This window comes from Piliocolobus tephrosceles, chromosome 1 (genome assembly GCF_002776525.5).
Source record: "Piliocolobus tephrosceles isolate RC106 chromosome 1, ASM277652v3, whole genome shotgun sequence".
Taxonomy (NCBI): Eukaryota; Metazoa; Chordata; class Mammalia; order Primates; family Cercopithecidae; genus Piliocolobus; species Piliocolobus tephrosceles.
Window position 1 is genome coordinate 87357798 of NC_045434.1, and position 21088 is coordinate 87378885.

General features: G+C 40.7%; 2 protein-coding genes across 4 annotated transcripts in view; one reads left to right on the top strand and one right to left on the bottom strand.

Moving 5' to 3' along the window:
• Positions 1–9763: 9763 nt before the first annotated feature.
• Positions 9764–21088, bottom strand: part of LOC111543592 (histone H2B type 2-F) — a 32076-nt gene continuing 20751 nt past the window's right edge. Inside the window, exons 2-3 of one of the 2 annotated variants that reach the window (XM_031935970.1) lie at positions 16356–16873; positions 9764–11753 (exon numbers count right to left, since the gene is read on the bottom strand). In XM_031935970.1, coding sequence (XP_031791830.1) covers positions 16828–16873 — 46 coding nt within the window. In that variant the 3' untranslated portion in view covers positions 9764–11753; positions 16356–16827. The remainder of the gene's footprint in view (positions 11754–16355; positions 16874–21088) is intronic. The other variant, XM_023213561.3, reaches the window with a different exon arrangement.
• FCGR1A (Fc fragment of IgG receptor Ia) lies at positions 11136–21084 on the top strand. Of its 2 annotated transcripts, none has more exons than XM_023213557.1 (6): positions 11136–11270; positions 11663–11683; positions 12478–12732; positions 17101–17352; positions 18598–18882; positions 19782–21084. In XM_023213557.1, exons 1-6 carry the CDS (start codon positions 11240–11242, stop codon positions 20009–20011), a joined length of 1074 nt encoding a protein of 357 aa, XP_023069325.1. In that variant the 5' UTR covers positions 11136–11239; the 3' UTR covers positions 20012–21084. The 2 variants fall into 2 exon arrangements, with proteins under 2 accessions (XP_023069325.1, XP_023069324.1); XM_023213556.2 differs by having other exon boundaries at positions 11143–11270; positions 12475–12732.

A 21088-nucleotide genomic window follows, 5' to 3' on the forward strand; every position in this document is an offset into this window, starting at 1 on the left:
AAGTGCTGAGATTACAGGCGTGAACCACTGCGCCCAGTCAACAATGCTTTATTTCTTGACTCTCTTTCTACATACCTACTGCACAGGAATACTTTTCCGCAAAGAGGACCTGATTTTGACTGAATTTTAGCCTCTTCCTCTTTCACATGATAAAGCTGTTAATTGCCTAAGAGAAGATTGCTGAGTTACAGGGTAGAGGGAAGCATATTCAGCGACAATTAGCAATAATTCTGTTTCTGTTAAACCTTATAATTCTTATATCACTACTGTACAGAACTAGACATGGAGCTAGTTTGTGTCTCACTGTACCATTTACTAATTTTTTGACCCTGAGGAAGTAACTTGACCTCTTGTAGCTATATCTGATGTACAAAATTGAGACAACGGTAAGATGTTATCATCTAAATAAAATGTTGAAATGTTGGAGTGTTCCAGGCTTGTTGAGATGGATGGAAAACACACACACACACACACACATTCTCTCTCTGTCTCTCTCTTTCTCTTTGTTACTCTGTCTTTCCAATAAGTCTTGTTTTCACTTCCTGCTAAGAATCAACCTAGAGGTGACTGGAGGAAGAGAAACTAAGTTGTGGTGACAAAGAACAAGACTATGAGTAAGGATCAGTCTTATCCTTACAGACTGGATAAAACCCTAAGAAACAAAATCATTGTGCAAAACCTTTCAGGCCAGGCTTGGTGGCTCATACCTGTAATCCCAGCACTTTGGGAGGCCAAGGCAAGAGGATCATTTGAGCTCAAGAGTTCAATGCCAGCCTGGGCAATATAAGAAGACCTTGACTCTACAAAAAATATAAAAATTACCCTTGACTCTACAAAAAATATAAAAATTACCCGAGCGTGGTCTTGCATGCATGTAGTTCCAGCCACTCAGGAGGCTAAGGTGGGACGATCACTTGAGCATGGGAGGTCAAGGCTGCAGTGAGCCATGATCATGCCACTGCACTCCAGCCTGAGAGACAAAGCAAGACCCTATCTCAAAAAAAATATTTTTTCAAGGAATAGGACCACTGCACATGCTCCTCCTGATCCCCCAAAGTGTAAGATTTTCATGCAAATAGCTATCTTACTAAATAGCTACTTAAGTAAGGTATCTGGATATAAAAATCAATGCTCCCTTAATCAGCTGCATTTCCATTATGTCAAAAATAAACATATTCAATGTAAATCTGATCTAAATCCCAACAAATACTAAGAAATCTGACAACTTGATTCAATGTATACATTAATGAGCAAAAATCCAAGAATAACTATGAAAATCCTGAGATGAATAAGGAGATGTGCACTACCATATATAAGGATGTATTATAAAGCTATAGTATTAAGACAATGTGGTATTGAGACAAAGATAAGCAAATTGCTGGTGAAATAGCCTAAGCTCTAGAAAGAGAAACACATATATATATGTAACTTTGTGACAGAATTGTCAGTTCATATCAAAAAGAGGATGATTAGGTTTTTTAAATGGTACTGAGACAACTGGTTATACATATGGGGAAAAAAAAGAAATTAGATACTTGCCTCACATCACCTACAGACATGGATTTAAGGCTTAAATGTAAAAGGCAAAACTTTAATACCTCTAGAAGAAAATACTTTGGAATCGGCAAAGATTTCATAAGCAAGACAAAAATATTAATAGTAAAATAAAATACTGACAAAGTAAACCACATCAAAATTAAGAACTTTTGTACATGAAAAGACAACATAAAGAAAGTCAGGAGATGAGCTGCCAATCAGGAAAAAAATAATTTCAACAGAAGTAAGCCATGAGGGTTTGTATCAGGCTAAATTTTTAAACATTTATAAACCAATAAGAAATAGACAAAAGTACACACAATGAACAAAATAAAAGCCACAAACAGATATTTCATGGAAGAGACTACGTAAATGGTAACAGATGAAAAAGGACTCAATCTCATTAGTAATCAGGGAAATCCAAATTAAGACTACCATAGAGTACTATTTTATAACTACAAAAATGGAGATGGGGACTAAGATGTCTTCTTACAACATATAAACCAAAAATAAAATTTTAAGGTCCCCCAAGCATCTGAATGGACCCCTCCTCTTGGCCAAGGGCATTCCAAAGTTAACCTGAAAAGCTAGTTCAGGCCATAATGGGAAGAGGGAGCTGAACATGCCTCATCATACCCTCCTCCCTTTTGGAGTTCCTGATAGAACAGATTCTTTAAATCTGATTAAAAAAATTTACAATCTGTTCTCTCGGAAGTCTGCTGCCTGGATACCTGGAGGCTTCATCTGAATGATAAAACCTTGGTCTCCACAACCCCTCATCACAAGCCAGACATTCCTTTCTATTGATAATAACCAATTGCCAATCAGAAAATCTTTGAATCTGCCTATGACTTGGAAGCCACCCCACCCCTGCCTGCTACTTCCAGTTGTCCTGCCTTTCCAAACTGAACCAATGTACATTTTACATGCATTGACTGATGCCTTATGTCTCTGTAAAATGTATAAAACCAAGCTGCATCCTGACCACCTTGAGTACATGTACTCAGGATCTCCTGAGGGCTGTGTCACAGGCCATTGGTCACTCATATTTGGCTCAAGATAAATCTCTTCAAATATTTTACAGAGTTTGACTTTTTTGTTGACAAATACTAAGTGTTGACAAGGGATTTAGTGACATAGAAATCCTTATATCCTATTAATGGCAGGGCAAAGTAGTATAGCCATATAGAAATTAACATGGCATTATCTTATAAAATTAAAAATTTATACATTTATAACACCTTCTTTTTCTTTCAGTACCTTTTAAAGATGTTGTTGCTACATTGTCTTCTTACCTGCATTATTTCCAACAAGAAATCTATGTTTCATTTGTTCCTCTGTGTGTAGCATGTCTTTTCATCTCTGATCACTTTTGAGATTTTCTCTTCATCATTAATTTTCAGTAATTTGATTATTAAATCCTTATGCTGTTTTCTTCAGTTTTTGTTGTTTGGGGGGTATTTTTATTTGTTTTTGTGCTTGGGGTTCATTGAGAATCTTGGATTTATAAATTTAGGGTGTGGGGAGAAAAAATAATTTTTATTCTACCCTTCTGAGTTCTCAGCTGGGACTTTTATAACAAAAGACAGATTAACAAGAGAAAAACAGATAATCAGGGAAAAATGAGTAACTCCCAAAGAGGTGACCTAGAATTTTGGCTTATGTAGCACCTTCAACTAAAAGAAAGAAAGAAGGGTGTTGGGAAAGCAAGCTATGGGAAAGTGTTCAGGAAAATCAAATAAGAGTAAGGTTTATTATGCAGATTTAAATTGGTGCTTCTCCATGGATAAGAGCCTTTTGTGATTTAGTCCTCCTTCTTTTCCCAGCACAGAGAGGGAGACAGCCTAACAAACGGAGATTTCTTTTAAAAATGTAAATTTCTCTTACAGAAAGGTAACTTCTGTGTTTTTAGAATTCTCCTGTGTCTGCTGTTTCTCAAAATAATCAGCTCAAAATAATCCTTATGCCAAAAAGTCATATTTTAGGGTGGCACATTCCTGTCTCCTATAAGTTTTCACCAAGTTTGAAAATTTTTTGGTCATTCTTTGTTCAAATATTTTTTCTATCTGTTACCAGAAAGGGGTCCCAATTCAGACTCCATGAGAGGGTTCTTGGATCTCATGCAAGGAAGAATTTGGAGTGAGTCCATAGAGTAAAGTGAAAGCAAGTTTATTTAAGAAAGTAAAGAAATAAAGAATGACTACTTCATAGGCAGAGCAGCCCCAAGGGTTACTGGTTGGCTATTTTTGTGGTTATTTCTTGATTATATGCTAAACAAGGGGTGGATTATTATTCCTTTCCAGGAAAGGGTGGGCAATTCCAGGAACTGACAGTTCCTCCCCTTTTTAGACCATACAGTGTAATTTCCTGATGTTGCCATGGAATTTGTAAACTGTCATGGTGCTGGTGGGAGTGTCTTTTAACATGCTAATGGATTATAATTAGCATAAAATGAGCAGTAAGGACGATCAAAGGTCACTTTCATCACCATCTTGGTTTTAATGGGTTTTGGCCAACTTCTTTATCATATCCTTTTATCAGCAAGGTCTTTGTGACCTGTTCCTTATGCTGACCTCCTATCTCATCCTGTGACTAAGAATGCCTTAACTTCCTGGGAATGCGGCCCAGTAGGTCTCAGCCTTATTTCACCCAGCCCCTATTCAAGGTGGAGTTGCTCTGGTTCAAACGCCTCTGACATATCCACCTTCCTCTTTTTTCAAGGACTCCAATTGTAACGCTAAAGGTTTTTGCCTTAGCCACGTCAAAGAATTGGTGTGGCGGCTGCCCGTGGCGATGGAGACACAGACCAAGAGAAGAAAAGGTGTAGGCTTTATTGAGCGGAGTGACAGTACAAAACTTTTACAGCGTGGAAGGGATTTCGAGCAGGTAGTCAGAGTTCGATTACGCAGTTGCTTTTTAAACTCTTTAAGGCGGGAAATACGTGTAGAGGGAAGATGTTACCAGAGCGAGAAACAAAGGCAGTAAATCATTTTGTGACATGTCTTAGATTTTGAGGAAAACCAGAATTGTAACTTAGGTTTTATTTATTTTATGACCTTGCAGCGGCATGGCAAAGGAAACAGGATCTTACAGGACTTTATAAAGTATGTTTACGAGGAATTGGAATTGGGAGCATAGATAAGGTTCGCTGGTCATAGAAAAATGGGCATTTAATATTCCTTTGAGTTTTGGGGGAGGGGGAAGGGAGAGAGGCAGAGAGGACACGGGGAAGCTTACAGCAAAATTTTTGCTGTTTATAGCTTTTTTGGGGAAGAAAACACATGCACAAATCCTGGTGTTAGGAATATTTTAAGCGTATATTCTTTAATATTATTCATTCAGGACGAAAGTAAGTTCTGATGCAGGAAATGAGTGAGTTGTACAGCTTTCTGAGCCCCTATTTGACCCAGGAAGCCCAGCTGGCCCCTCCTTTCACAATTACACATGTATTAGGCCACTTGAAGTTGTCCCACACCTCACCCATGCTCTTCTCATTTTCTTTTTAACCCTCTGTTTCATTTTGGATTGTTTTTATTGCTCTGTCTTTGCATTCATTAATCTTTTTTTCTGTGATCTAATGTGCTCTTAATCCCATCCAGCATACCGGTTTTCATCTCTAGAAGTTGCATTTTAGTCTTTTTCTTTTCTTTTCTTTTCTTTTCTTTTTTTTTTTTTTTTTTGAGACGGAGTCTAGCTCTGTCGCCCAGGCTGGAGTGCAGTGGCGCGATCTCGGCTCACTGTAAGCTGTAAGCTCCGCCTCCCGGGTTCACGCCATTCTCCTGCCTCAGCCTCCTGAGTAGCTGGGACTACAGGCGCCCGCCATCTCGCCCGGCTAGTTTTTTGTATTTTTTAGTAGAGACGGGGTTTCACCGTGTAGATCAGGATGGTCTTGATCTCCTGACCTCGTGATCCACCCGTCTCGGCCTCCCAAAGTGCTGGGATTACAGGCTTGAGCCACCGCGCCTGGCCGGATTTTAGTCTTTTTCTATTTTCCCTGTCTTTACTGAGGTAAGTCCCTTCTGGGTTCTCTATCACATGTCTTGTGAATTGTGCTCTCCTTTTTGGGGAACTGGCACTATTTCCAGCCCTGTGTGAGTGTAGGGTACTGTTCTAGCTAATACTTTCAAGTGGTTCTTTCCTGGGGTAGTTTTTTCACATACATGCACTTGTGAAATAAAAAAAAAAAAAAAAAAAAGAAGAAGAGGAAGAAACCTTTTAACTGAGGAATGTGAGCTCCTTTAAATTATCAGGCTCAGAGAGGCATTGGAATGAAACTGCAGTCACATCACTCCCCCTTGAGCTAAATAATTATCTCACAAAGCCACTTGCTATATGGGCTCCAGACTAACTGATGCCAAGCAGCCATAAAATGCCATATGCTGGACACCATAACTCATACCCTACAGTTCAACAATGTATAGCCAATAACTAATCAATGTCATCTCTGTAAGCCAATGAAAATTTCTATCAAAGAACTTTGTATCCACCCACTCCTTCTTATCTTTGCCTTTAAAAACCTGCTTGTAGCAAAGGCTGACTGAGCACTCCCTGAGTTAACTTGGAAGTGTGTCCTGGGCAACTGTCTTCACTTTGGCTCAAGTAAACTCTTTAAATTATATCTTGTGCTTCAGCCTCTTCCTTCTAGATCAACACACTGATTACTACTCTGCTGAGTACTTGGTGGGGACCCTCAGCAGATCTCTGGAATTCTCTCTGTGTGTAGCTTTTTCATTTCCATTTCTTTGATCCACGAGCTCTCTAGCCACCTTGGTCTCTCCAGACTCAGCTCTGTCTCCTCAATTCTGGGACTCCACTGGGATCTGCCTGAGTTCCCCTCCCTGTACCACAGCCTGGAGACCCTCTCAATTCAGTAGGTGAGGCAATTGCAGGGTTCATCTTTTTTCTTCCCTATCTCTCAGAGATGACTGTCTTTTGTTGCCTGATGTCCACAGTTTCAAAAAAACATTGTTTCATGTACTTTGTTCTTTTGTTTAGTTTAATTTTGTTTCAGGTGAGAAGATAAATCCAGTCTCTGCTACTCCATCTTGGCTGGAAATCTGGTATGTCATTAATAATATTCTAGTTGTTAGTTTGGGTTGTGGGTTGATAAATGTTCATTTTCTTATTTTGCATCATTAACCATATACACATATATATTACACATTTTTTCATTTGCGTAAAATATTAGTCGACTTTTTTAAGTTCTAAAAGAAAGTGAAGAGCCCTGGGGCAGGACAAGGGCAAAGAAGTAGGAAGAGTCTGTGGCCAACCTCTTACCTCATGTACCTTTCTGACACTTCTATCTCTTCTACCTAGAGCGCTCCATCTCCGCCAATTCCCCCCTGTCCCTGTCACCATGACTCTGAAGATGCTTTTCGGACACGCCAAGATGGTCAAGGAAAAGTGGTGCTGGGTTAGGGGACAGGGAAGATCATGAGCTTTCATACTTTATGATCTAACAAGCCACTGTAGTCTGTCACACTTATGTACTAAATGACGGTCTTTCAGAATAGCGCTGCAGTGTCTGCACCTGACTCACATTATCAGGCAGTTAAAAGCTGGGGAAGGAGCGCATGTGAAGAGTTTTTCCATTTCAGATGATAGCTATTTTTAGGAACACAAGCTACATAAATGTTTTAACCCTTTTCCCATCCTTCTCCGCTTGCTGCTGTGATACGGGAACAAAATCAAAATGGAGTGACCTTGCTATCTGGGGAAAGATGAAAACTGCATATGCAAAAGCAAACAGACTGAGATTTATAACGAGTTGATCCCTTAAAAGCTTAGGAAAGAATCTCAAGGGCACATAGGAAAATAGACATATTCATGAATGTTAGACATATTCATGACAACACAAAAAGGTGAATCAGGGGAAGAGGAAATGGACAAGGTCATCCCAAATTGAAACAACTTATAAAAGATAAATTTTAATATCTCCAGAAATTAACTGTAAACGTCCCTATAAAATCACAGATGAGAATTTTTGAAAATAAAAGATTGAGTAGTAAGAATAACTAAGAATAAAAAATTAATGAGTTCCTAATGGAAACTTAAAATTGAACCACTGGGGGACTGTTTATAATGAATGGCAGTTGAAGAAAAACATCGAGTAAACTTTATGTGAATCTTTGAAAAACACCTCAAGCATTAGCAACTACATAAAAGTTATATATTTCACCTGTCCGAGAGCTGTTACAACAGTATACAAAACATATTAAGCAAAATTGTGCTATAGACAATTACTTAGAAGCAATTCTTTACTTAAAATTTAGCAGATACATTTGAATAGTTTCTAAAACACATGATCATCAGAGAAGGAATTGAGTAGGAAATAAAGCATTACTGTTTTTTACTCATAAAGAGATGAAAATAAAATAAATTATTGGTCAATTATTTATGAGATTTAAATTATCTTAGCATTTATTTGTTTGCTTTTGAGACAGGGTCTTGCTCTGTCACTCAGGCTAGAGTGCAGTGACACAATCACAGTGCACTGCAGCCTTAACTTCCCAGACTCAAGCAATCCTCCTGCCTCAGCCTCCCAAGTAGCTGGGACCATAGGCATGAACTACCATGCCCAGCTAATTCTTTTTATTTTTAGTAGAGACGGGATCTCACTATATTACCCAAGTCAGTTTCAAATTCCTGGGCTCAAGCAATCCACACACCTTGGCCTCCCAAAATGTTGGGATTACAGGCGTGAGCCACTGCACCCAGTCCATCCTATCTTTTAAAAAACATATCAAATAATTGTTCATAAATCATTTTCTGTAGTAGACAAGAGAGCAATTTTTCTTAAAATTGGCAAATAAGATTTTGCATCTACCTTTGAGAAAATTGTATTTGTAAAGTGATTTTAAAAGAATGAAGTCTATGAGTATAATGGTATTATAAAAGTATCAGTGGCCAGGCACAGGGGCTCATGCCTGTAATCCCAGCACTTTGGGAGGCTGAGGCAGGGAGATCACAAAGTCAAGAGATTGAGACTATCCTGGCCAACATGGTAAAATCCTGTCTCTACTGAAAATATAAAAATTAGCTGGGCGTGGTGGCATGCACCTGTGGTCCCATCTACTGGGGAGGCTGAGGCAGGAGAATCGCTTGAACCTGGGGGGTGGAGGTTGCAGTGAGCCAAGATCGTGCCACTGCACTCCAGCCTGGGTGACAGAGCGAGATTCCGCCTCAAAAAAAACAAAAGTATTAATATATGGAAATACAAATGTCATATATAGATGTACATTCTCCTAATGGTTCTCCTGAGCATCATGATTTTTTTCCATGAATTTTTATTTTAAGTTCCGGGGTACATGTGCAGGATGTGCAGGTTTATTACATAGATAAACGTGTGCCATAGTGATTTGCTGCACAGATCAACCCATCACCTAGGTATTAAGCCCAGTATTTATTAGCCGTTCTTCCTGACACTCTCCTTCCCCCAACCCCACCTGACTGGCCGCAGTGTGTGTTTTTCCCCCACCATGTGTCCATGTCTTCTCATCGTTCAGCTCCCACTTATAAGTGAGAACAGAGCATCATGATTTTCATTGTCTATCAAATACTAGAAGACTACTCTGTCTGCGTTTGTTACTATGTTTGCCCCATTTTTCTAGCTGTTCTTACATGAATTTAAACCTACATCAATGGCTATTTCCTCAACATTTGGAAACAACAGATACTTATTAGAAAGAAAGTATTTTATCCTTCCTGGCTATAGATCTTACATTCTCTTATATAACAATCCTAATTCCCTCATGTTATCCTAATCAATGAAATGATTTCACTTATTTTTCAAAGAAGTAGCTATTTTACTACAAAGCAGAAATCGCAAGGCATGGGGTGAGCACTGTCATACTCCATCAGTCAGTATGTAAGGGAAATCAAACTGTCTAATTTTGAATCCTGCTTCTACTTTTTACAACCTTGGACAAATTACCGATCTCCTCTTTCACTAGATTCATTATTTATAAAATGGAGATAATAACGTCTACTCATAGATTACTGTGAGGCTTAAATAAAAAAATATGTATCAAGCATATTTATCTGGCATGTAATAAGCACTCTAAAATTTATGCAGTGATGAGGATAATGATCATAGACAATCTGACAGCATCTTACCCAAAGGAAAAAATGCACATTTCCTTTGAGTAAGCGCTACTGATTCTAGGAATGTGTCCTAAGGAAACAATAAGTCAAATGTTTAAAGGTAGGCACAAGACTACTTACGGTAGTAAGCAATATTTTTTACTGGTCATACAGTAAAAAATTAGAAATAACCTACATGTTCATGAAGAGAAGTTGGTGAAATAAATTATGGGACATGCATACAGTGGAAACTTTGGAGACAAAATAGTAAAATAGTTATAAATATAGGCTTTGAATATAAATTTTGACAAACTGAGACTTCTCTCATCTCTTCAGAACACCCTGAGTTCTTCCTGGCCTTTCTTCCTTGCTTTTCATTTGTGTCAGTCAGCTCTTGCTCGTATAGCAATCTTAAAATCTCAGTGGCATATAATGGTAAGCGTTTAGTTCTCACTGTTGCAAGGCAGGTGAGGCAGTTCCGCCTCAAACCACAATGTTTAGGACAGCTCTGTTTTGCACTGTGGTTGACTAGCTAAAAAAGGTTCTTGTGTCAGCAGTCACAGGAGAACAAGAGGATGAGAGATAATGTGTGAAGCTTCCTAAGTGCTAAGTTTGAAATTAGCACCATGTCGTTTCCATTCACATTTCGCTGGCCAGTGAAAGTTGCATGATGAGCCACAGTCAAGAGTCAGAGAGGTACCCTCAGGAGGCTGTGGAGAGAGTGTAGATTCAGGGAGTGGTGAAAAGCTGGGGCCAGTACGTCAATCTACAGCATGATTTGTCATTTTTCATTCTCTGCCAGTGAGATTGCCAGTCTCTCTGCACTCATTGAATTCATCCTAGTTTCTGTTTAGCTCTCTTTCTCTCTTACCACAATACCTAAAAATCTTTTTGTAGGGTTACAACTCTGTCTCAGGAGCCACCTCAGTTTGGTGGCACAGAGCTCACCACTGGTACTCTAAAACTCTTTTCTTGAAGACATTCCTATCCATGGTCATGAGTTATTTTTCGTCTCCATAGCTTCCACATTAAACATTTAATTACCTTGGATTTAGCCAAAATAAACACTTCAAATTTATGATGTCTTTCAGGAAGAGAGTTTGTTTACTTTTTTAACCAAAATGGGAGATTGATCCTGTCTGTGTCCCCAGAGGAGCAGAGGCTGGTTTGCATTAGGGCAGCTCTTGTAGATGCGTGACTTTTCCCATGGCCTCATAGAGGCTGATATAGAAACTTCTGGATCCAAAGGATCGTTTGGAGGCATTAGCCAGGCATTGAACCAATGATAAGAGTGAGGTTTTGCCATATTCTAACCCTAAGAAACAGAAACGGTAGAGGGAAAAAATAATCAGAATGGAATATCAATACAACTTTAGCCTTTTCCCTGGATTCTGAGAGTTCATAACCTAAAAATTAGAACTTCAAAAGTGGGAGAGATGCGCTAGGAAGTATGAGCATGAGGAAAGCATGTTTCAAAATTCAAGATGTATTTCCCAGAAAAGGAACAGTCAGAAAAGGCAATTTCCTTCCTCTTTTCTAATTTGGCTCTGGAGCCCCAGCAGAACCTCTTCAATATCTTGCATGTTACAGATTTCGCTGCTCCCACCAGCTTGGAGACAACATGTGGTTCTTGACAGCTCTGCTCCTTTGGGGTAAGTTGGACTCAGAGGGGATAGTTAGGGTACAGGCTGTGGCTGTGGGGAGTCAAAAGTTTTGTCTTCCTGTGGTAACTTTGGGTAGAACTCATGAGTGTGGAGACAACTTGTATCTGTGCTTCCATGGTTTATTAGAGTTTATTTTATCAAAAGGATGGGAAGGGGGACCCTGAGGTAGCAGTAAGCCTGGAAACACCACAGTAAAGTTTCATTGATAACCACCTGTAGCTTGTTCAGTTCTGTTAGTACTGGATTTTGAAAGAGAGAAATAGAAACTCAGAGACCTGAGTTGATCCCTCAGAGTCTACATTAATTATGTCTCCCCAGTTCTCTCTTCCTCATCATTTTCCCTGGACCAACTGATATCTTTATTCTCTGATCTCTTGCAGTTCCAGTTGATGGGCAAGTGGGTGAGTGACCTCTAACTCAGCTTCTCCTCCTATGCCACTTTCCTACTTCCAAAGGTTGGATCCTATTTACCTGAAGAAGAGCATATAGGGAAAGCAGAGAAAGAAGAAGGATTCATAAATTATGTAAAATCTCCCATATTCAGAGCATGATTTTCATAAAAACCATGTTTTGTAAGCTTTCTTTCTAGGGTTTCCTGAATGAGCTCTTCCCTCTGAACGAAATGCCTAAATGCATCTATAACAGCAGGAAAGAGCCAGAATTGCACAAACACTGAAGAAGTCTGCTGGGTTTCCCAACATCCCCTAAACCAGTCCCCTTTACAAGAAAGCAGAGTGGGTTTTTCTCCTCAGAAAGAGCCAGGCAAATACTGAAAGCTTCAAAGAGAGGAGTTTGAACCTCTGTTTCCAACGCACAAGCTGCGGAAGCCCCGCTCTGTACTCTCAGAGACAGTGTAGCTCAGAGGACAAGGAACACAGCTCCGTTCGGCTTGCCCAAGTCTAAAACCCTGCTTCATTGCTCCCAACCGGAAAACCTACATCAGCAATTTAATCCTCAGCAGCCCCAAATTCCCAACACCCAGATGAGGATTTCATAACATGAACAGAGGTGTCTGCAGCAGGAGTTGGACACTCGTAAAGGCTGGCTTTTGTAGGTTTCCACTTGCTTATTTTTCAAGTAAATCTAAATATGTACTTTTTCCTTGTGCTATCCACAAAAGCCTTACCAGTCACGCAGAGCCCTCCCCTTTACTCCACTTGATCTTTTTCTTTTTCTTCTTGTAACCTCCAAGTAGATACCACAAAGGCAGCGATCACGTTGCAGCCTCCATGGGTCAGCGTGTTCCTAGAGGAAACCATAACCTTACAGTGTGAGGTGCCCCGTCTGCCTGGGAGCAACTCCACACAGTGGCTTCTCAATGGCACAGCCACTCAGACCTCGACCCCCAGCTACAGAATCACGTCTGCCAGTGTCAAGGACAGTGGTGAATACAGATGCCAGAGAGGTCCCTCAGGGCGAAGTGACCCCATACAGCTGGAAATCCACAGAGGTAATTATGACTTGGACCAGGAGGGCTGGAAACCGCAAGGTCTTCCTCTGCATTCTCTCCTTTCTGGACACCAGATGTGTGTGTGTCAATTTATCTGATGCAGGTCTCAGCACTAGGTACCTACCAGGTGAAACTAAATCAATATACTCAAAACATCATAGCAGGGTCCTTAAACTATGTACCAACAGTGCCTCAGCTGGGCCAGCTGTAAGCAGAATGCTTAGAGTGAGACTTAGGCCCTAAGATTGTATCATTATTCCAAATGTATGCCTGCACATAGTAAATGATAATAATCCAAACAAATGGGCAATAATGAACATCTGCAGTCACCTTCCACAGAAACAAAACTGCATATATATATACACACACACATATACACACACATATTATGCATATATATACATATTATGCATATATATTAGCATTATTATATATAAACTATATATATACACGCATATACATAGTCTTAAAGCTGTGGTTGGTAGAGCACTTTTTAAGTATTGTCCTACATCTTACTTTTATCACTTAATCGAAATCTGCTTTAAAATGTCTGCTGCACAGCTGTAGCAGAATTAATTTAACCATTCTGCCTATTAGCAAATTTTTAAGATGTTTCCACTCTTTTGATTTTATAAGCACTGCTGCAATAATCATCTTTATACATACATTCCTGGGGCACATTTCATAGTATATCTGTAAGATAATCTGGACATGGACTTATTGTCACATTTTAATAAATGGAAGCAGAAAAGCCCACCACCCAATTAAACCTGTAAGGAGATTCTATTCATCAAGAGATGGAGACTGCAATCTTCAGGGAAAAATGCTTCATTCAATATGCAAGACAAAATAACCAAATGTATTATTTAGTTATTCAGAAGTAATGAGTTTAAACTTCTTTGAAAGTGATAATGCAAAAGTTAATCCACACTAGAGGCAAAATTACCTTTATGCAGACATGGTTGCTGTTAGAGGAAATGTGTTTTAGCCAAGGAAATGTGGAGAATGTCTGAGGGAAGACTTGATGTTTCTTGTGTGTCCCTTAGGTCTCTGTAAATAAGTTCTTAGGATGGAGAGGTGAGGGAAGCTGACAGAGCTGTTTCCTTTTTTTTTTTGAGACAGAGTCTCACACTGTCGCCCAGGCTGGAATGCAGTGGTGCGATCTTGGTTCACTGCAACCTCTGACAGAGCTGTTTCAATAAGACACTTTGGATAGTTCAAGCAGAAGTGTTTCATGGTTCAAGTGACAACTAAAGGACTAGGGCGGGGAAGAGACTGTTTTCTTCACCTCTACATAGACTCTAGGACACCCACATCAATGACTTATTGAAAATCATATCTTTTTTACATCACATTTTAATGTGAATTTTCATTGAAATGTAACTTATGTACAGCAAGCCATAAATGTACACCACGGTAAATTTTTGCAAAGTAAACAGCATCCCGATCTATTTTAGACATTTCCAACACCTCAGAAACTCCTTCTTGCCCATTTCTAGTCCACCCCCTGACACTGACTTCCAGCACCATAGGTTTTTTGCCTATTTTTGAACTTCATATAAAGGGCTACTGTATGGGACAGGATGTACTCTTTTGTGTCTGGTTTATTTTTCTCAACATTATGATTGTGAACTGTATACATGTTATAAATTGAAGTTCATTTGTTCTTATTACTGTATATATCATATTTTCCCGTTCTGCTGAGGGACTCAGGCTGTTTCTGGTTTTCACCTCTTACAAATAGTGATGCTGTGGACATTTTTCAAAGATGATTCAAATATTTTCTACCATTACTAGTGTTTGACAGTTTCTGATGGAGGTATGTTACAATTTCCCGCTCTTGGATATACAAATGCAAATTAAGCATTTCCTTAATGACTATGATATTGACCATTTTTCACATGTTTATTACCTATTTGGGTATCCTTTTTTGTAAGGTCTTTTTGACAATGTTTCTATTGTCTGTCTTTTTCTTACTGACTTATAGGAGTTATTTATATATTCTGGATATAAGTCCTTTTTCAAGTGTCTTAAATATCTTCTCCCACTCTGTGGCTTTTTTTTTCACTATCATATTATAGTTTTGTTTGTTTTCAATGAACGAGACTTGTTAATTTTACTACAGTACAATACACCAAAATTTTTGGTTGGTGCTGTCTATGCCCTATTTTAAAATGTTTTGCCACAGTCAGCCATGGGGAATTCATTTGCAGTTCATTGACTCTGAGTCATTTCAATTTAATCACTATATGCTAAGACCAAGAAAATGAAGCTGGTTGGTGGACCCGAGTCCTAATCATATGGCTGACTCCAAAGTCATGAAGATGGGGGAATGATTGTTGAGTAGGAAATTAGTAATGTCTGCGAAAAGCTGCATCTCGTGAATTTTGATATACAATACTCCCACTACCATTTAAGTTTAAAAATTTATAAATTTCCATTATACATTATTTTATTCATGAATTATTTAGATGTTTTTTGGAGGGTGGTTTTTTGTTATTGATTTCTCATGTTATGGCACTTCGGTTAGAATTTGTGTTAAATGGCCGGGCGCGGTGGCTCAAGCCTGTAATCCCAGCACTTTGGGAAGCCGAGATGGGCGGATCACGAGGTCAGGAGATCGAGACCATCCTGGCTAACCTGGTGAAACCCCGTCTCTACTAAAAAATACAAAAAACTAGCCGGGCGAGGTGGCGGGTGCCTGTAGTCCCAGCTACTCCAGAGGCTGAGGCAGGAGAATGGCGTAAACCCGGGAGGCGGAGCTTGCAGTGAGCTGAGATCCGGCCACTGTACTCCAGCCTGGGCGACAGAGCTAGACTCCATCTCAAAAAAAAAAAAAAGAAGAATTTGTGTTAAATATGGTATCAGTTCATTAGTATTTGTTGAAAATTGCTTTGTGGCCTAATTCACACTTAATTTTTCTAACATTGCATGTGTGTTTGGAAAGCATATGAATTTTCTTTCTAAAGTAGAGCATCCCACAAAATCAAGCCTATTAATTGTGTCATTCAAATATTTTCTACCATTACTAGTGTTTGGCAGTTTCTGATGGAGATGTGATACCATTTCCTACTCTTTTGGATATATAAAGCAAAGATGGCAGTGTTCGGGCAGTGCAATCTTTCAGCACCTCCTGGCTGTGGGTGGGAATAAGGGAGGGAAGATAATTAATTATATTTGGAAGCATTATATCCGTAACCATGACTGTAAAATTCATGCTACGTATGGCATAGAAACACCTGCCTTCCATTCTTAGATAAGTTCTGGAGGGGGGAAAAGCACTATTGTCTCTTCTCCTTCTTGGTCTCCTAAGAACCCCATTTTTATTTAGCCAAACCAACTGCCTCTGGAGAAAAGAAAAATAGTTGAAACGTTTTTGGTTATGTGTAGAGGTGTACGTCAAAAGGAAGAACTCATTGACTTGGAGCTTGTTTTGCTAGTGGTATCATTGATCTTACATATGTGAGTATTCATATCAATGTAGTAGGATGTTTATAGCTGGATATTTGCCCTTCTGTGTGTTTGTCTTAGGATGTGTGGTCCTATTAACAAATTTTTCAAGAGTTGGAGTGTATTTGTTTTATATTGCTGTGTAACAAGTTCAGCAGCTTGCAACAATATACATTTATGATCTTCCTGTTTCCATGGGTCAGGACTCCCATCACAGCTTAGCTGAGTGCTCTGCTGAGGGTCTTCCAAGGCTGCAGTCAGGGTGTTGACTTTGCTGTGTTTCTTTTTTCAGCTCTTCTAGGCTCACAAGGTCACTGGCAGAATTCAGTTCTTTGTGGTTCTAGGACTGAGGTTCTACTTTCTTGCTGCCCGTCAGTGGGGGGCCACTCTCAGCTCCTAGAGGCCTTTGACTTGTGATGCTCTCGTAGGCCCTCTCTTGGCATGGCAGCTTACTTCTTCAAGTTCAGCAGGAGACTTTCTCCATCCAGACTGCTAAGATAGAGTCTTACATAATGTAGGAATCCCCAGAGTGACGTTTTATCACCCTTGTCATATTCTGTTGGCTAGAAGCAAGTCATACGTTCCACCCACACTCAAGGGGATTATACAGGGGAGTGAGTCATTGGGATCATTTTGGAATTCTGTCTACCATGCGGTATGAACTGTTTCTGTTTCAATCAACTTCTGAGATCTGGAAAGGGAAGATAAGAAAGGGCCGTGTGCACAGTTGCCAGTAAAGATTGCTTTTCTTTCCACCGAAGCTAAAGATATTTGAGGAACTGGATATAGGCCTGAGATTTAGCAGAGCTGTGAGGCTGGATGTTGCAAGGAGGAAAAACAGAAAGCCCACAGGGCCAAGCTTGGGCCTCCTTGTACCTCCTCCACTGTATACATACATTTTGGGTTCACTTTTTTCAGGCTGGCTACTACTGCAGGTATCCGGCAGAGTCTTCACAGAAGGAGAACCTCTGGCCTTGAGGTGTCATGCATGGAAGGATAAGCTGGTGTACAATGTGCTTTACTATCAAAATGGCAAAGGCTTTAAGTTTTTCTACCGGAATTCTAACCTCACCATTCTGAAAACCAACATAAGTCACAGCGGCACCTACCACTGCTCAGGCATGGGAAAGCATCGCTACACATCAGCAGGAGTGTCTGTCACTGTGAAAGGTATCGTATCGGAATAGTCATAGAACTGATAGTCCCTCCCCCTGAGGGACCATCATAAACAATCTAAACTCCTCACTTTCATTTACAAGCGAAGAAACTGGGCTCCAGAGAAGTCAACTGCCTTACTAAAGGCCACACCATGACCAGTAGCTGGAACCAGAACTGAGGTCTCTGGGTCCCAGTCCATTACTCTTTCCAGTGTACCGCAGCCCCCATCAATAATCACAAGAGCTGATGTCAATGTCAGGGCATAATGGTGGTCCATTTCATCCATCTTATTTTAGTTGTAAGGAATAGAGACTCACTCTAGGTAGCCAGGAGAGTTAGAAAATAATGCCATGGAATCTCATGAAAGCTCCATAGAAAGAGAAACCTGGAAAACATGAGGAACAGGTTATACTGTCCATCTGCCTCTCAGGGACAAAGCGGCCTCTGTGGCGCCACTTCTTCCTGAGCCTCTGCAAGCTAAGCAGTTTGCATATGGCCTTGTTCTGACCCTTTCACAGCCTTTCCTCCTAATACAATCACTAACAATTTTCTCTGTCTGAAAAAAAAGAAGTTCACTCCTGTGGGAAAGAAATTATTGTTCCAGATTATCTTTCTAAGTCAGGAACACAAGTAACGAGTCACTGAAATGGCAAATGTGTGAGTCAGGGTTCACTCCTAGTTGACCACTGCCAGAAGGGCATGGTTATCTACCAGATGACATAGCCATTCAGGGAAGGATGGACCATGTAGAGCAGGGGTTCCCAACCCTTACTGGTCTGTGGCCTGTTAGGAACTGGGCTGCACAGCAGGAGATGAGCTTCCTCATGGGTCAGCAGTACAGCCTGAGCTCCTCCTCCTGTCCAATCAGTGGTGGCATTAGATTCTCATAGAAACACGAACCCTATTGTGAACTGCGCATGCCTGATGATCTGAGGTGGAACAGTTTCCTTCCAAAACCATCCCCACCCCACCCCCAGCTGTGGAAAAATTGCCTTCCACAAAACCCAGCCCTAGTGCCAAAAAGGTTGGGGACCACTGGTTTAGAGGCATCCTCGGTAGGACTGAGCAAGCTGGCAACCCTAATTATGTCTATTAGGACACCCCAAGAATGGCTCTCTGCTGGAAGTAAGAAGGGTTAATGCCTTACGGACGCATTTTCTAGGGCCAGGTTTCCCAAGGGGGTAAAGCATGTGTCTTTTGTGAAAAGGACCTGGATGCTCAACAGGCAACCCTGTCCCCCATCAACTTTCTCCTTAGAGCTATTTCCAGCTCCAGTGCTGAACGCATCTGTGACAACCCCGCTCCTGGAGGGGAATCCGGTCACCCTGAGCTGTGAAACAAAGTTGCTTCTGCAGAGGCCTGGTTTGCAGCTTTACTTCTCCTTCTACATGGGCAGCAAGACCCTGCGAGGCAGGAACACATCCTCTGAATACCAAATACTAACTGCTAGAAGAGAAGACTCTGGGTTATACTGGTGCGAGGCCACCACAGAAGACGGAAATGTCCTTAAGCGCAGCCCTGAGTTGGAGCTTCAAGTGCTTGGTGAGTGCGAATGATGAGAAGCCACTAGCACAGGAGAAGGGACTCCCTTATCTCCCATGGGACTGAGGTTTGTTCAAGGGTTTCATGGCCCAAAGAGGAGGGGTAAGTCTCTTCAGGAAAAGCTCACGAGCAGACCTTTCCATCCTTGATTCAGAACATCACTCTTCTCCTCGCAAACTTTATTAAATTTCCTTTCCTTTCTTTTTCTTTTTCCTTTGCCTTTCCGTCCTCCATTTCTTTCCTTCGTTTTCTCCTCTGTCCTTTTCTTCTCCTTCTCTATTTTATTTTCCCCTCCCTCCCACTCTTCCCTCCACCCCATAACCCCCCTTCTCACTCTCTCTTCCTGCTTCCCTGCCTCCCTCCCCCTCACCAACAATCTCACCAACAATTTATCAAGTTCCTCCTATCTATTTTCATAGGTCTGGGGACATAAAAACGTTTGAGCATAGTTTTTGCTTCAAGGAACTCACAAGGTGGATTTATCAGACACTGATTTTGTAAACTGCAAATCACCACCTTCCCAAGTGTCTCTATGTAACTGAGGCAGAGGGATTGCGAGCTCCAGAACAAAGGCTCCTTGGGGGTGAAAAAAGTTAATCTTCAACCCAAATTCATTTCAGGTATTAAATGGCATAGACATACCAGTTGTTTCTGGAACTAGGGAGTAAGTCCACTGACAGGGCCCAGCAATTAAGCTCTTCCAAGGAGCCTGTCCCCGTCTATACATCATATAGCCAGTTAGAGCTACTGCCAGTTCCTTCCTGCTCCCTAAAATGACCAGTGCCTCCTTGAGGACAGGCAACATCAGGTCTCAGTCAACCTTCCCCTCCAAACATAACTCAGCCAGACCCCTCTGGTCTCTAAATAGTATCTCTTCTCTTTGTCTTTTTCTGTTTCAGGCCTCCAGTTACCAACTCCTGTCTGGCTTCATGTCCTTTTCTATCTGGTAGTGGGAATAATGTTTTTAGTGAACACTGTTCTCTGGGTGACAATACGTAAAGAACTGAAAAGAAAGAAAAAGTGGAATTTAGAAATCTCTTTGGATTCTGGTCATGAGAAGAAGGCAACTTCCAGCCTTCAAGAAGACAGACATTTAGAAGAAGAGCTGGAGTGTCAGGAACAAGAATAAGAACAGCTGCAGGAAGGCGTGCACTGGAAGGAGCCTGAGGAGGCCAAGTAGCAGCAGCTCAGTGGGTGGCCATCGATCTGGACCGTCCCCTGCCCACTTCCTCCAGGTGAGCACTGCACACAAACATCCAAACGTTCAACAACACCAGAACTGTGTGTCTCATGGCATATAACTCTTAAATAAAGCAAATAAATGAACTGACTTCAACTGGGATACATTTGGAAATTTGGTCATCAGAGATGACTTTAAGTGAGGCCTACTCTAAAGAAATCTTGAAAAACTTACAAATCAAGCCTAGCCTGATAATCCTATTACATAGTTTGAAAAATAGTATTTCATTTCTCAGAACAAGGTAAAAAGGTGAGTGGGTGCATATGGACAGAAGATTAAGATAGAGAAAGAGACAGAATGAGAGAGAGGGAGACGAAGAGACACACACACAGCCAGGAGTGGGCAGATTTCTGGGAGACAAGAGGGAATAGTATAGACGATAAGGAGGGAAATAAAACTTACAAATGACTCCTACGGGACTGTGAGACTGAGAGGGCTCACGCCTCTGTGTTCAGGACACTTAGTTCATGGCTTTTCTCTTTGACTTTACTAAAAGAGAATGTCCCCATGTATGTTCTAGGCATACAAGGGGGTAATTTATGATGACAGATGGATATATTATTCTTGCCCTCTCTTTTGAGGCTTTCTCATAACCCCTGTATTTCTAGAGACAACAGAAATGCTGCCAGTCCCAGGCCCTTGCCCTGTAGGAAGGCAGAATGTAACTGTTCTTTTTGTTTAACAATTAAGTCCAAATCTCCAAGTGCGGCACTGCAAGGAGAAACTTCAAGTAGGTAGAAGCGGCGATATCAGAGTCCAGACCTTGCCTCCAGAGGTTTGCTTTACCTTCCTGATTTTCTGGTTGATTACTAACCAGCTTCAGGATATGCTGCTCACACTTGGGCTGTAATTTGGAGACAAAGTATTTTCCTGCCACTCTGTAACATAGCTGAGATAAAAACTGAACTATGTAAATGACTCTACTAAAAGTTTAGGGGAAAAAACAGGAGGAGTATGACACATGTA

Coding starts and splice junctions, on each gene's coding strand:
- FCGR1A (XM_023213556.2), top strand. CDS start 11,240: ATGTGGTTCTTGACAGCTCTGCTCCTTTGGG. Junction 11,684..12,474: donor TCCAGTTGATGGGCAAGTGG/GTGAGTGACCTC, acceptor GTAACCTCCAAG/TAGATACCACAAAGGCAGCG. Junction 12,733..17,100: donor ACAGCTGGAAATCCACAGAG/GTAATTATGACT, acceptor CACTTTTTTCAG/GCTGGCTACTACTGCAGGTA.